Below are 15,297 nucleotides of genomic sequence, written 5' to 3' on the forward strand. Positions count from 1 at the left end.
AATGTGTGTGGGTGCACATGTGTGTAGGTGTACCTGTGTAGGTGTGGGTGCACATGTGTGTGTAGGTGCACATGTGTGTGTGGGTGCACACGTGTGTGTGGGTGCACACGTGTGTGTGGGTGCACATGTGTGTAGGTGCACATGTGTGTGTGGGTGCACACGTGTGTGGGGGTGCACATGTGTGTAGGTGCACGTGTGTGTAGGTGCACATGTGTGTGTAGGTACACACTGTGTGCGTGCACATGTGTGTGGGTGCACATGTGTGTGTAGGTGCACATGTGTGTAGGTGCACGTGTGTGTAGGTGCACATGTGTGTAGGTGCACACATGTGTGGGTGCACATGTGTGTGGGTGCACATGTGTATTGGTGCACATGTGTGTAGGTGCACATGTGTGTAGGTGCACGTGTGTGTAGGGGCACATGTGTGTAGGTGCACATGTGTGTGTAGGTACACATGTGTGTGTGCACATGTGTGTAGGTGCACACATGTGTGGGTGCACATGTGTGTGGGTGCACATGTGTGTGTAGGTGCACGTGTGTGTAGGTACACATGTGTGTAGGTGCACACATGTGTGTAGGTACACACATGTGAGGGTGCACATGTGTGTGTAGGTGCACATGTGTGTAGGTGCACATGTGTGTAGGTGCACGTGTGTGTAGGTGCACGTGTGTGTAGGTGCACATGTGTGTGTAGGTACACATGTGTGTAGGTGCACATGTGTGTGTAGGTGCACATGTGTGTGGGTGCACATGTGTGTTGGTGCACGTGTGTGTAGGTGCACATGTGTGTAGGTGCACATGTGTGTGTAGGTGCACACATGTGTGGGTGCACATGTGTGTGTAGGTGCACATGTGTGTAGGTGCACATGTGTGTGTAGGTGCACACGTGTGTGGGTGCACATGTGTGTGTAGGTGCACATGTGTGTAGGTGCACATGTGTGTGTGGGTGCACATGTGTGTGAGTGCACATGTGTGTAGGTGCACATGTGTGTGTGGGTGCACACGTGTGTGTGGGTGCACATGTGTGTAGGTGCACATGTGTGTGTGGGTGCACACGTGTATGGGGGTGCACATGTGTGTACGTGCACGTGTGTGTAGGTGCACATGTGTGTGTAGGTACACACGTGTGTGGGTGCACATGTGTGTGGGTGCACATGTGTGTGTAGGTGCACACGTGTGTAGGTGCATGTGTGTGTAGGTGCACGTGTGTGTAGGTGAACATGTGTGTAGGTACACATGTGTGTAGGTGCACACATGTATGGGTGCACATGTGTGTGGGTGCACATGTGTGTTGGTGCACGTGTGTGTAGGTGCATATGTGTGTAGGTGCACGTGTGTGTAGGTGCACATGTGTGTAGGGGCACATGTGTGTAGGTGCACGCGTGTGTAGGTGCACGTGTGTGTAGGTGCACATGTGTGTGTAGGTACACATGTGTGTAGGTGCACATGTGTGTGTAGGTGCACATGTGTGTGGGTGCACATGTGTGTTGGTGCACGTGTGTGTAGGTGCACATGTGTGTAGGTGCACGTGTGTGTAGGTGCACATGTGTGTAGGTATACATGTGTGGGTGCACATGTGTGTGGGTGCACATGTGTGTGTAGGTGCACGTGTGTGTAGGTACACATGTGTGTAGGTGCACACGTGTGTGTAGGTGCACACATGTGTGGGTGCACATGTGTGTGTAGGTGCACATGTGTGTGGGTGCACATGTGTGTAGGTGCACATGTGTGTAGGTGCACATGTGTGTAGGTGCGCGCGTGTGTAGGTGCACGTGTGTGTAGGTGCACATGTGTGTGTAGGTACACATGTGTGTAGGTGCACATGTGTGTGTAGGTGCACATGTGTGTGGGTGCACATGTGTGTTGGTGCACGTGTGTGTAGGTGCACATGTGTGTAGATGCACGTGTGTGTAGGTGCACATGTGTGTAGGTGCACATGTGTGTGTAGGTATACATGTGTGGGTGCACATGTGTGTGGGTACACATGTGTGTGTAGGTGCACGTGTGTGTAGGTACACACGTGTGTAGGTGCACACGTGTGTGTAGGTGCACACATGTGTGGGTGCACATGTGTGTGTAGGTGCACACATGTGTGGGTGCACATGTGTGTGTAGGTGCACATGTGTGTGGGTGCACATGTGTGTAGGTGCACATGTGTGTAGGTGCACATGTGTGTGTAGGTACACATGTGTGTAGGTGCACATGTGTGTGTAGGTGCACACATGTGTGGGTGCACATGTGTGTGGGTGCACACGTGTGTGGGTGCACGTGTGTGTAGGTGCACATGTGTGTGTAGGTACACATGTGTGTAGGTGCACATGTGTGTGTCTGTGTGTAGGTGCACATGTATGTGTAGGTGCACGTGTGTGTGGGTACACATGTGTGTGTGGGTTCACATGTGAAGGTGGACACGTGTGTGTGTGCACACATGTGTGTAGGTGCACACGTGTGTGTAGGTGCACACGTGTGTGTAGGTGCACACGTGTGTGTAGGTGCACATGTGTGTGTAGGTGCACATGTGTGTGGGTGCATGCGTGCAAGTGTGTATACTACTTTTTAAGGTGTACTGCATTCCACACACAGGAAGGGAAACAGCACAGAGCTAACAGCTATCATCAAATCTCCTAAGGGGCTGTCACCAAATAAAGTGGGGATCGATTCAGAGGCACAATGATAAACTTATGGCCTTGCGGAGTAGGAGGTCAACATGCTTCTCTCCTTTCTCTTATCTTTCTCCTGTCATGAGCATACAATGCTGTAGGAGTTCATCAAAGTAATCCTCCAAAAAGGTTGTACTAAAGCCTTCGGGATGGCTCTCCGGGTAAAGTTGCTGCCACTGGGCCTGATGACCTCAGTGTTTTCCTGGAGACCCACACAGCGGAGAAAAGAACTCTTACACATTGTTCCCTTACCATGATCACTGTGGCATGGACACTACCCTCTCACACACTAAACAAATGGGCAGGAAAGATCATTCAGTAGTTAAGGAGTTTGCTGCTCTTCCAAAGGGCCTGAGTTTGGTTCCCAGCACCCAATACAGATGGCTCACAACTGCCTGTAACTCCCTATCCAGGGGATCTGATATCTCTTTGGGCACACACACTGCCTAAACCTTAAACCCTGGTATGGTGGTATATGTCTTTAACCCCAGCACTTAAGATGCAGAGGCAGGTGGATCTCTGTGAAATTTAGGCCAGCCTGGTAAATATTTCTGATGTCCTCACACCTTACAATATCAAGCTCCAGGCCAGTCAGGGTTATAGAGTGACACCCTGTCTAAAATAAAAATAAAAATAAAGACAAATATCAGAAACTCTTACACATTAAAAATAGTGCATGTCCAGTCCCTTTAGATCACTTGTCCTCATGCAACTCACACAGTTAACGTTTATTGAGCTCAGGATCTTAGCATCGGTCAGTGGGACAGGAACCAGTTGGAATGATTCCCAAGTGGCCCTAGTGGGGTGCGGATGAGCTGGGAGAGATTTTCGCTTGTTTATTTTGTTTAAAACACGTCTGGATTTCCCAGAGCCGTGATGATTATTCTAGTCGCCTTTTCCAGGGATTTTTATCTTAATTTCCTGGTCCAACAAAGAAGGCAGATCTTAGGAACACACAAAACGGAAGAATGCCCCGGGGGTACAGGGAGGGAGGGCGACTTTAATGCTCTTTCCCCACAGAGCGTGCAGAAGGCTTGGGTGAATGTCCTGGCTGCTGGTACAGATGAGAAGCCAGGCCTGCCGTGATCAAAGCAATTCTTGGGGCTGAACATTACAGGGAGTGTCCTAACTTCGAAGGCAGGCTTCGGGCAATTTCTCATCAGCTGGACGGGAACCGAGGAAAATCTTAAGACAAGAAATGCCTGCCCCTCCCATAGAAGGAGCTTGAGTGCACAGCCCCAGGGGCTCTAACTGCCAAAAGCAGGTTGACCGCCTCTGGTTCAGATCACCTTCTGGCCAAGGTCCAGAGCAGACGGCCCTTGGGTGTTTGAGGGCCCCACCGCTGTCTCCTTACTTGAATAAGAGGGAGAAAGAGGCAGTGGAAAGGGAGTTTAAACAGAGCCCAGGAGTTGGGGTCCTCTGAGGAGGTGTCCCCTCGACCACACGACCAGTTGCCCAAGCTGCTTCCCAGACCCTGCTTTTGGGTCTGGCACCCCTCGATGTTTCCATTCTTCCTCTTTGCTTGTTTCCAGGAAAGCCGGGCAGGCGCAGACCACCTCAGCTCTCCTTCAGTGTAGCCAGGCGAATGAGGTCAGCCTGTGCCTGCATTTAAGTTAAGCTCAGCATCCTGGTCTGTAAAAGCAGAGCAGAGCCTTGCTGTTCTGCTATTTTGTCCCCTACCACGCCCGTTTTAGACACAAACATGGAAACCCCAGAAAGTGGCAAGACTTTCTCATCCTAACGTAGATTAGTTGTGTCGCAAAAGGCACAAAATGCGACGCCCTTTGCCCATTTGCCCACCTCATAAACATGTCATGATCTTAGAAGCAGCGGACACTGCGCTAGAGATGAACACACGGCTCTCTTGTGTAGACTTGCAGTTTGCAGAGAGGAGGCAGACACCATGTGGCAGGGCACTCGCAGGAAGCTCCCTTCCAGCAGAGGGATGGACCAGCTGTCTCATTCCTGGCTCGCCAGCTCTGTCCCGAGGGTGGTCAGGTCGTGCAGCCCGTGTTCCCTATCCAGTGGACGACTTTCATTTCTGTGGATGAGAACCGTCCTAGAAATGAAGATGCTGTTTACCAGATGAGGAGGTTTTTCTTGGGAGAGGGCGCTAGGGTGCAGGCAGCTTACCTCCGGAGACTGTGAGGTTCAGAGTAACTCCTCAGGCTTTTGTGTCCATAATTTGCAGCCAAGACATTCTTAGACATGATTTTGCATAAAAACTGCCTCCTCTTAATAGAATGTATGTTATACGAAAGTAGAAGGAGGGGCCGTTTGGTTAGAGGAAAGAGATTAGGACGCGGGTAAGAGAGGAGACCCGTGTGTGTGTGTGTGTGTGTGTGTGTGTGTGTGTGTGTGTATGTGTGTGTTAGATACAGGTCGAGTATGTGGATATCTATGCATAAAAACGTCACAACGTAAATAGTACTTTGAAGATAATTAAAAATTAATAATACCCTTTCCCCATGCTGTTTTGAATCTGGAAAAGCCAGAAAGCCCTGGCTGTAGGGGTGACTGAGAACTGGCGCTGAGGGAGTTGGTCTTTCTGACTACACTTTTAAGTGTCCTGTGCTTTCATATGGACATCCATGCATTTCAGTTTAATGTAAGTTGAGCGTGATGGGCCCTAGGCCTTCTTATGGCGTGGTCTCCACACCAGGGGCCGTAGCCACTGAGCCATCTCTCCAGGCCCAGACCGGGCAAATTTTTAAACAACACTGGGATTTGTTCAGCAGAAAGAGAAGGAAACCTAGTTTTCCAGGCTGACTCTGACCGTCCTATGTAAAACTGCATAGTGCCCATCTTCTAAACACCAAGTCTACTTATTTTTAATTGTCAATCTGCCTCTACCACATGTAAATTCCACAAGAGCAAGAATTTAAACTTTTTTACATAAATATCTGCAAATATATAGAAAAAATGAGAAGGGATAATGGATCCCACCATACTCATTGTCAAGTTATTTTTCTGTTTCTGTGCTAAGACACTATGACCAAGATAACTTACAGAAGAGTGTGTTGGGGACTTAGAATTTCAGGAGATTAGAGTCTGTGACAGCATGGTGGGGAACATAGCAGCAGGCAGGCAGGTGTGGAACACACGGTGGCAGAGATGAGAGAGACAGAGAGAGTGCCCACTACTAGTGATACACCTCCTAGTCCTTCCCAAACAGTTCCACCAACTGGGTGGTGTGGGAGGTCCTTCTTTCTATGTGTTGCTTGTATTGGTTAATGAATAAACAAACTGCCTTGGCCTGATAGGGCAGAACTTAGGTAGGTGGGGAAAACAGAACTGAATTTTGGGAGGAAGAAAGCAGAGTCAGAGAGACACCATGGATCCTCCGCCTGAGACAGACACCGGTTAGAATCTTTCCTGGTAAGCCACTGACACGTGGCAATATACAGATTGATAGAAATGGGTTAAATCAAAATGTGAGAGCCAATAAGAGGTTAGAGATAATGGGCCAAACAGTGATTTAATAAATACAATTTCTGTATGTTTATTACTGGGCTAAGCTAGCTGGGTGGCTGGGAAGAACAAAAAGCCCTCTCCCATACAACAATTGGTGCCCAACGTGGGGCTAAATCCACTTAAAAACCTGAGAGAGCTTAATTTTAAACACACACACACAAAACAGAGTTTGACACAGCTTTTTGCTGTTTGCTGGTGGCTTGCAGCAGCTCCTTTAAGAGAGATTTTCCTGACTCATCGGCAAAAAAAACAAAAAACAAAACCTGTACCATTTTAAAATGCTGGCTTTCTGGGCTATGCTGTTAGCATGACCTCTGTCTCTTGCGGGAGACAGAGCATTTGGATGGGGTTTGTGAGTAAAGTTCTACAGCTTGCTTGATGGCAACATGGACTCACTGTGTGCCTGGAAGTGGAGCAATGCATGCAGCTCAAAGGCACAAGCGGCTCCTCCATGCTAAACTGTGCAGAGCATGGGCAGGAACTACCATATTTATCATAATAACAGCACAGCTTAAGTTTTAAACTGGACAGGCAAACAGGCAGTACTGTATTTGACCTTTAGTAATGTTGCAGCTTAGATTCTTAAGCGCATACGAGGCTATGGGGCCATTTTCATTCAAATGACCACATTTACCTTCCTAAAACCAACTTCACAGACTGGAGTATATCTCAGTGGCAAAGGAAGTGGTCAGTGTATACAATGCTCTTGATCTTTAGCCCCAAGCCCAACAGACTCTCTTTCTCTCTCCTCCCCCTCTCTTTCTCTCCCTCTTTCACACACATATGCTTAAACATTTGCATATACACACTAACATGCTCTCACACACATACACAATCTTACATAACATCACACACATTTACAGCCACACATACAGATACATACAATCACATACACACTTTCACTTACGTACACACTGAACTTCACATACTTATAGTCATATGTACACGTGTACACTTATACAATTACACACACATTCTCACACCCATTCATCCACACACTCAGACACGCATATACACATACACTTACACATGTTCATTCACACACTCGAGCTAAATAAAGGCTCAATGTCAGAGCAAGACTAAACCAAGCGATGTTTTCTCTCCCCGCATCAATTGTGCAGGCTTCCCGAGATTTGGGGGGGGGGGGGGACAGTTTTCCGTCTTGTCTCAGTATCTGAAAGCTCATGCCTTAGTGAGTTCTCATTCACTAATTTCCATGTGGAAACTGATGGGTGGTTTGTGTTTTGTTGGTTTTAACACCTGATGTGTTTTAAAAACTCAGCAGAATCTGGGAACTATTGCCACACTCTTCAGAAGTCTAGGACTTCAGCTAGTGAATGCTCAGTCAAGAGAACTGATCTTACCCAGCCTGAGATGCCATCTGGGAATAAAATGTGTGGACACAGGAGTTTGGCAGGATGAGCTATGCTTTGGTCTTATGTCTATCACGACCTGTCTGGAACTTACATCCCTGCTAATGGAGTAAAATTATCATATCTTTTACAGACTATAGTGAGCACTGATTGATAACGGATGGAGAACAGTACTGTGGCTGGCATACATCAGGATTAAATGCTTCCAAAGGTTCCCCCACCGTTTAATGAGAACCTCTCCAGGACTGCCTCCTGTCTGTCTCACGTTGAAGGCACCCAGGCACACTGTTCCGTGCATCCCTCCCTTTCTGCTCCTTTCTCCTTTGCCCTGCCCACAATTGGCTCCTTACCAGTTCTTGTCTGGGGACTGAGAGACGAGAAGGATTTCCTCACATAGATGATTAAAAGGGCATGTTACCTGTGAGAGCAAGAGCGAGGAGGGCAGGTGAGGGGGGCACGCTCAGACTGGAGGAGAATCCGGAGAAGGGATCTGAAAGATCAGATTACAGTTGGCAGTGGACCTGGGTGGAAAGGAAGCCGTTGAGCAATAGGAACAGGGCTTTCTAAGGAGCAGTAGGGTGTGCGCAGCCAGTGCGATCTTAAGTAGCAGAAAGGGATAATGCATCCTGGTCGTCTCTCATTCCCGATGCTCCTTCCTGTTCCCTTTGCTTACTAGGAGTTAAAGCCAGAGATGTGAAGGGGCTCTTGCCCTTGATGGTGCTAATGGTGATTGTCTACTTGCTGCTCCTGCTCTGGGAAAACGAGCTGACCGAGGACGTCATGCTGACATCCATTGAGCATTTGCACGTGGACTACCCTCAGAACACGGTCCCCCTGCGGTACTGCAACTATATGATCCTACAGAGAGTCATCCGGGAACCCGACCATACGTGCAAAAAGCTGCACGTCTTCATCCACGAGAGGCCACAGAAAATCAACAGCGTCTGCACGTCCTCAAAGAAGAAGAGCTGCCCAAACTACTCGGAGATTTTCTGCTTCCAGAGTGAGACGAGATTCAGAATGACAGTCTGTCAGCTCATTGACGGCACCAGATACCCCGCTTGCAGGTACCACATCTCCCCTATAGAGGGGTTCATCATTGTCACCTGTGATGACTTAGGACCGGTTAATTTTCAGGGGTACATTGAATGACTTGTCAGCACCAGAGGATGTGAATTTCTCTCTGGTTAACCTGGATACGGTTGTAAGGCTGAGAGAGGAATGGTGGGGGTGGGAGTGGGGGTGGGGGAGGGGAGTCCTTCCGGGGTGGATGAAGTGCAACCGTTGCTTCTGTGTCAATAAAAACATCTTTGCTGGATTAAACCACAAACCACACACACTTTTAGTCTTTGCTTCTTGTCTTTGAGTCATTTGCTGAGAACCAGCGGGAATCTGAGGTAGGACTGGGACTGAGACAGTGAGGGAGAGTCGCTTAGCTGGGACACTCAAGGGACCACTAACCAAACCCCAAACAACCAAACCCCAATTATTAATCTACATAAGCATGTCAATATCCTGAAATAGCAAAGCCATAGCAACATCCTTTTTGTGTAAAATATCTTTATCTCAAATATCCAGTGTGGCAGGACAGGATGGGGTGGGAGGAGGGGGGAGTGCATCAGCATCAGATTGAGAGAGTCAGGTCATATTGCTTCGAATTTTAGTTTGTGCAGGGACGATTATACACCATGACTTTTTGGGAGGGGGTTGAGACAGGGTTTCTCTGTAGCTTTGGAGCCTGTCCTGGAACTAGTTCTTGTAGACCAGGCTGGACTCAAACTCACAGAGATCCGCCTGCCTCTGCCTCCCGAGATCTGGGATTAAGGCGTGTGCCACCACCACCCGGCCTACACCATTAATTTTTTTAATCAAGTTTTTACTTATTCTTTAAGAATTTTGAATTATGTTTGTTTGTTTAAGACAGGATCTTATTTTGTAGCCCTGGGTGGCCTGGAATTCACTATGTAGGACACGCTGGCCTTAAGCTCACTGAGATCTGACCACTTCTGCCTCCCAAGGATTGGGCTTAAAAGCATGCACCACAATGCCTGGTTCATGCAATATGTTTTGGTCATATTTATTTCCCTCCTCCAGCTCTTCCTAGTTCCTTCCGATGTTCTTACCCAGCCTTGAAACTATATAATAAACAGCAAAAATGACTTAGCAGGACATCTATATATTTTAGCTTATATATAGTTTATATATATAGTTTAGCTTACATATATATATATATGCAACAGTAATTACAAAAGAAAAAGAGACTCAATTTGAGAATGAGGGAACATGGGAGGGGCACGGGAGGGTCTGGAGAAAAGGAAAAAAGAGGGAAAGTGACATAATTCTGTTTTAATTAAAAATTAATTTAAAATATCAGCTTCATGTTCTTTCTCTCTCGAAAAATAAAACAAAAGAAAAAACCCAAACCATGGAGTCTGGTTCGGGCTGGTCAGTTACTCCCAAGTCTGAGGCCTGTCCTGAGGTATGGCTGTTGAGTCAGTGCTGCTCCATTAAAGAAAGCGGAGTTTCCTCTTTCATCAGCTGTCAGTTAGTAGATCATTTGTGACTATGTGTGTGTGTGTATGTGTGAGTGTGTGTGTATATGTGAGTGTGTGTGTATGTGTGTGTATGTGAGTGTGTGTATGTGAGTGTGTGTGTATGTGTGTATGTGAGTGTGTATGTGTGTGTATGTGAGTGTGTGTATATATGTATGTGTGTGTGTATGTGAGTGTGTGTATGTGAGTGTGTGTATATATGTATGTGTGTGTATGTGAGTGTGTGTATATGTATGTGTGTGTATGTGAGTGTGTGTATGTGAGTGTGTGTATATATGTATGTGTGTGTGTATGTGTGTGTATGTGAGTGTGTGTATATATGTGTGTGCGTGTATGTGTGTGTATGTGAGTGTGTGTATGTGTGTGTGTATGTGAGTGTGTGTATATATGTATGTGTGTATGTGTGTGTATGTGAGTGTGTGTATGTGAGTGTGTGTATGTGTGTGTATGTGAGTGTGTGTATATATGTATGTGTGTGTATGTGAGTGTGTGTATGTGAGTGTGTGTATGTGTGTGTATGTGAGTGTGTGTATGTGTGTGTATGTGAGTGTGTGTGTGAGTGTGTGTATGTGAGTGTGTGAGTGTGTGTGTATGTGAGTGTGTGAGTGTGTGTGTATGTGTGTGTGAGTGTGTGTATGTGTGTATGTGAGTGGTGTGTGAGTGTGTGTGTGAGTGTGTGTATGTGTGTGTATGTGAGTATGTGTGTGAGTGTGTGTGTATGTGAGTGTGTGTGTATGTGTGTGTGAGTGTGTGTGTATGTGAGTGTGTGTGTATGTGAGTGTGTATGTGTGTGTGTGAGTCACACTTATGCGGTGCCCACAGGGATGAAAAGGGGACACCTGACTCCCTGACACTGGAGTGAGAGTCAGTTGTGAGGCTCTGTAAGTTCTGAGAACTGAGCCTCGCTCTCTGCTAGCAGAGAAAGTGTTGATGACTTTGGAGCCATCTCGCCAGCCCTCAATTTATTTTTGAAAGGAAAAGCAGTTGCAGTCACTTCTTAGGGACTTTTCTCCTCTAATATACCCACTTCTAAATTTCTTGTTTGAGAAACTTATACGTATTACATTGTGTTTTGATCAAATCCACCCAGCTGCCTCTCCTCCAGCTCCTCTCCTGCCCCACATCTCCACCCACAACTTCATTCTTTCCTTTTCAACCCAGAGCTCACTTTCCTGTGCACCTCAAACTTTACTCGGGCATCTGTGTTACCCTGAGTGCGGAACCACCCACCCGAGCCTGAATCCGTGGGTTCCCAAGGTCAGCAGTGTGTGGAATGGCCTCTCCACCATGGCTAACTGTTAAGAGGGCCTGACTTTGGTGCCCCCAGGACCAGGATGCCAAGGTGCTGTGAGTTCATGACTGCCATAGCCAAGGTGTGCTTAGAAGACAGAATTTGGTGGCCCCTCTCCCTGTCCTTGGCTCTTAGACTCTTTCTGATCCCTTTTCATAATGTTGAATGACAGAAATGTCTTGCCTAGGGAAGAGCATTCCTTACTCCTATTCAGCCACGAGTATTTGCATTTATTTTGTTCACTGCAAGGACTGACCCAAGCCTTTGTTTAACTGAGAGTAGCCTTTGTCTATAGTACAAACACAGTGTTCAGAGGGTGCTTGATGCTGTGTCAGTACAGCTAAGTGGCCATGCTAGGTTCCCCTCCGTGGTCTAAGACCTTCTCAGTTATGGTTTACAGTATCAGGCAAGCCCAAATCCAATTAGGAAGCAGTGGGTGACCCCGTAACAGGAGCCCCTATTGCACCAATCGGCACACCTTGTATGGTTGGTTGGTGTTACAGCTCACGTATGTGTTAAGTCGTGAACACTTTTACCCACAGCGCCCTGCACAGCACTATGGTGAGAACCAGCCAACAGGGAAGAACCTTCCAATCGGTCCCCTTAGCTCCTCTACAATGTCCATCCAGAGTGTGTGCTGTTTACAGCAGCACATAACCAAAAGAAATGACCGGAGCATTTCTGTGTGGTGGGTGCTTCTGAGGTCTTACAGACTTTTCTAAAGATAGATTATGTGGCTTTTACTGCACCTGTTCCTGTTCATCAGGTCCTCCAGGCCACTAGAGAAAAGAAAAGGAGATGGGAAGTGTCCTGAGTGGTCGGAAACCAGTTCCTATGAAGGTTCTGCAGAGTTGGAGGTACCAATGTCCCAAGGAAGGACTGAACCTCTCTGATCTAATGCTTTTCCTTTTCAGAATTCTGGAGAAAACAGAGAGGGCTTTGGACCAGACTGCCAACTCCTTCTCCTTTTGGTTCTTACGTTTAAGTTCAATATCTAGGCACCCCATGTTCAAGTATGGACACGGTAACCTTACAGTCAGAGAGGAGTGGAAGACAAATAGAGTCACCTAATTCTGGAAATTTTATCAATTCTCGATCATTAGTTTTCTGTCATTGGTCTCCTCACTGTTAGTTTTTCCATCTATAAAGGTAGGTAAGTGCTGTTTCCAAGTCTGTTATCCTCCAATTCTATTTCCTAGCGGCTTTGCTTGAGGGAAGGCTTGGGGTTGGGAAGCAGTAGAAACAGGAGGGGCCATTAATTCTGAGCAATGCAGTCCAGTGCTGTATGTGAGAAGCAAGACTTGGACAGGTGAGGGCCAGAGCAGGGGGAATGCTCCCGAGCTTTGAAGACTCGGACAGGTGAGGGCCAGAGCAGGGGGAATGCTCCCGAGCTTTGAAGACTCGAACAGGTGAGGGCCAGAGCAGGGGGAATGCTCCCGAGCTTTGAAGAGTGTGTTCTGTCCTGATCTTCTCAGTTGAGAGACTTCAGCTGCGGCCCAGTCACTGGCCTTGAGGTCCCATCAGAAGAGCAGGTACATCTCTGTGGGCGGACAATTCTGCCTTCTCAATACATTAAATTATAACCAACTAGGTAGGCTGACCACCCCAAGGGAAGCGTATGTCACGACTCGTAGGTCAGAAGCTGTCTCATGGCCTCTCCCACACAGGGCAGGCAGCCTTTTTCCAGACAAATATTATTGTCTATTTCTCTTTGGAATCCCATCATCTGTGTTGTCTTGTGGAGTTTAGGGTGCTACCAAGTGGACAGAGCCCAGTGTCTGAATAGAAAGCAGGCAGAGAGCTCAGTGTCCAAATAGAAAGCAGGCAGAAGGCTCAGTGTCTGAATAGAAAGTGGGCAAAGAGCTCAGTGAATAGAAAATGGGCAGAGAGCTCAGTGTCTGAATAGAAAGCGGGCAGAGAGCTCAGTGAATAGAAAGTGGGCAGAGAGCTCAGTGAATAGAAAGTGGGCAGAGAGCTCAGTGAATAGAAAGCGGGCAGAGAGCTCAGTGAATAGAAAGTGGGCAGAGAGCTCAGTGAATAGAAAGTGGGCAGAGAGCTCAGTGAATAGAAAGCGGGCAGAGAGCTCAGTGAATAGAAAGTGGGCAGAGAGCTCAGTGTCTGAATAGAAAGTGGGCAGAGAGCTCAGTGTCTGAATAGAAAGTGGGCAGAGAGCTCAGTGTCTGAATAGAAAGCAGGCAGAGAGCTCAGTGTCTGAGTAGAAAGCAGGCAGAGAGCTCAGTGAATAGAAAGTGGGCAGAGAGCTCAGTGTCTGAATAGAAAGCGGGCAGAGAGCTCAGTGAATAGAAAGCGGGCAGAGAGCTCAGTGAATAGAAAGCAGGCAGAGAGCCCAGTGAATAGGAAGCAGACAAGCAGTTCAGGCACAGGGATCAGTGAGGCACACACGGCCTCCCTGGAGCAGATAAAGTGGTTCCTGCTGGTGTTTTCTTAACCCATTCCCAAGGCTTCAGTCTCCTCCTTGGGTTCTCAGTAGTTTTTCTTCCCATCTCTCCTCTATTTTCTCTGTCCTAAAAACGAATTTTGAGTATAAATGAATTCCCCTTAAGGTACAAAGGACAACATCTATCTATAGGAATCCATCCCATAGTTTTTCATTTAATAGAGATCAGAGTCAAAGTCCACTCCAAATGAACTATTACATTTTAGATTGTAAGAACCTGTGCTTACTGACTGGGCCCAGGTTACCTGAAATGGCCGAGAGGAATGAAATCCGGCCAGGCTGAAGAGGCCACAGCACAAGTGATGCTGTGACTATCTTACTGAGAGCAATCCAACTTTGTATACCTTTATTGGAAACAGAACATAACGGCAATTGCCAGGATCAATACTGGAATAGTTGGCAGCATACAGCGAAGTTTGCAAGTCATTCAGGGTACACAGAATTAATGTCTAAGACCAGTTTTCCTGTCAAGCCTTCACGCTTCCTTGACTACCAAGGGAACGTACAGAGAAATACGAAGTGGCCTAAGGGAGTCATCGGTCTCTCAGGAAGTGGAAAGCCATGGACTCTAACCTGTAAAACCCAGGACACATCCTCTGAAGGCAGCTAGGCCAAGCCAACTCCACGGTTACCTACATTAGATATTTTTACTTTGGGTGAGTATGTGCATTTTTAATGAATGTCAAATAATTTGAAATCAAGCATAGACAGCTGTGAATTATGCATGTGTGAAATGTGTGTTCCACAAGGCTAGGCTAGCATCTCTGCACTGCTCTTCCTCGTGGCCTTTCTACTTTCCTAACATCCCCTCGTTAGGAAGGGCCAATAGCAAAGGATTTAGAGGTTCCAGGCAAAAAATAAGTTATTTACAAATTCTTCCTCCATCCCAAATCTACCAAGTCTGTGCCTAGGGAATGCAGTCTCGAGGGATGCATGTGGACTGATCCGTCAGTGCTGCATGTTGTAGCACATGCCTGTCATTTCAGCATGCTGGAGGCTGAAGCAGGAGGATCGATTATGATCTGAGACCAGCCTAGGTTTTTAGCAAGTTCCAGGCCATCCTGTTTTAAATAGTGAGACCCTGTACTTGAAGACAAGTGAGGGGCTGGGGTGTGCAGGGGTTAAGAGCACTGACTGATGGTTTGGAGGACCTGAGCTCAACTCCCGGCCCCCATGTCAGACAGGTTACAATCCCCTTAACTCTAGGTCTAGGGACTCTGATGCTCTCTTCTGGCCTCCGAGGGTACCTGTACTCACATGCCAACAATTATGTGCACACACACACACAGAATTAAAAACAGTAAAAACAAATACTTATAAGAGATGCACAGAAATGGGAAATGGAGCTGGACTTGGTTTTGGGGTCTTCGAGAGGCAGAAAGGGAAGGACCAGAGAGGGAGAGATGGGGCCTGAGGAGATGGCTCAGCAGTGAAGGGCACTTGTTGCTCTTTCAGAGGACCCAACCTTTGTTCTTAGCACTCATATCAA

General features: G+C 47.3%; 1 protein-coding gene across 1 annotated transcript; it reads left to right on the forward strand.

The window, feature by feature from the left end:
• Nucleotides 1-7,859: 7,859 nt before the first annotated feature.
• Rnase12 (ribonuclease A family member 12 (inactive)) lies at nucleotides 7,860-8,659 on the forward strand. The gene is made up of 2 exons (XM_041638757.1): nucleotides 7,860-7,952; nucleotides 8,184-8,659. Exons 1-2 carry the CDS (start codon nucleotides 7,919-7,921, stop codon nucleotides 8,657-8,659), a joined length of 510 nt encoding a protein of 169 aa, XP_041494691.1. The 5' UTR covers nucleotides 7,860-7,918.
• Nucleotides 8,660-15,297: the final 6,638 nt, after the last annotated feature.

The sequence above is a fragment of the Microtus oregoni genome, unplaced genomic scaffold (genome assembly GCF_018167655.1).
Source record: "Microtus oregoni isolate MIOR12 unplaced genomic scaffold, Mior012 000056F_ref0000123, whole genome shotgun sequence".
Taxonomy (NCBI): Eukaryota; Metazoa; Chordata; class Mammalia; order Rodentia; family Cricetidae; genus Microtus; species Microtus oregoni.

Excerpts from the sequence above, each read along its gene's own strand:
- Rnase12 (XM_041638757.1), top strand. The coding sequence starts at position 7,919 with ATGTTACCTGTGAGAGCAAGAGCGAGGAGGGCAG. Across the intron at positions 7,953-8,183 it reads AGCAAGAGCGAGGAGGGCAG|GAGTTAAAGCCAGAGATGTG; the intron begins GTGAGGGGGGCA and ends TTTGCTTACTAG.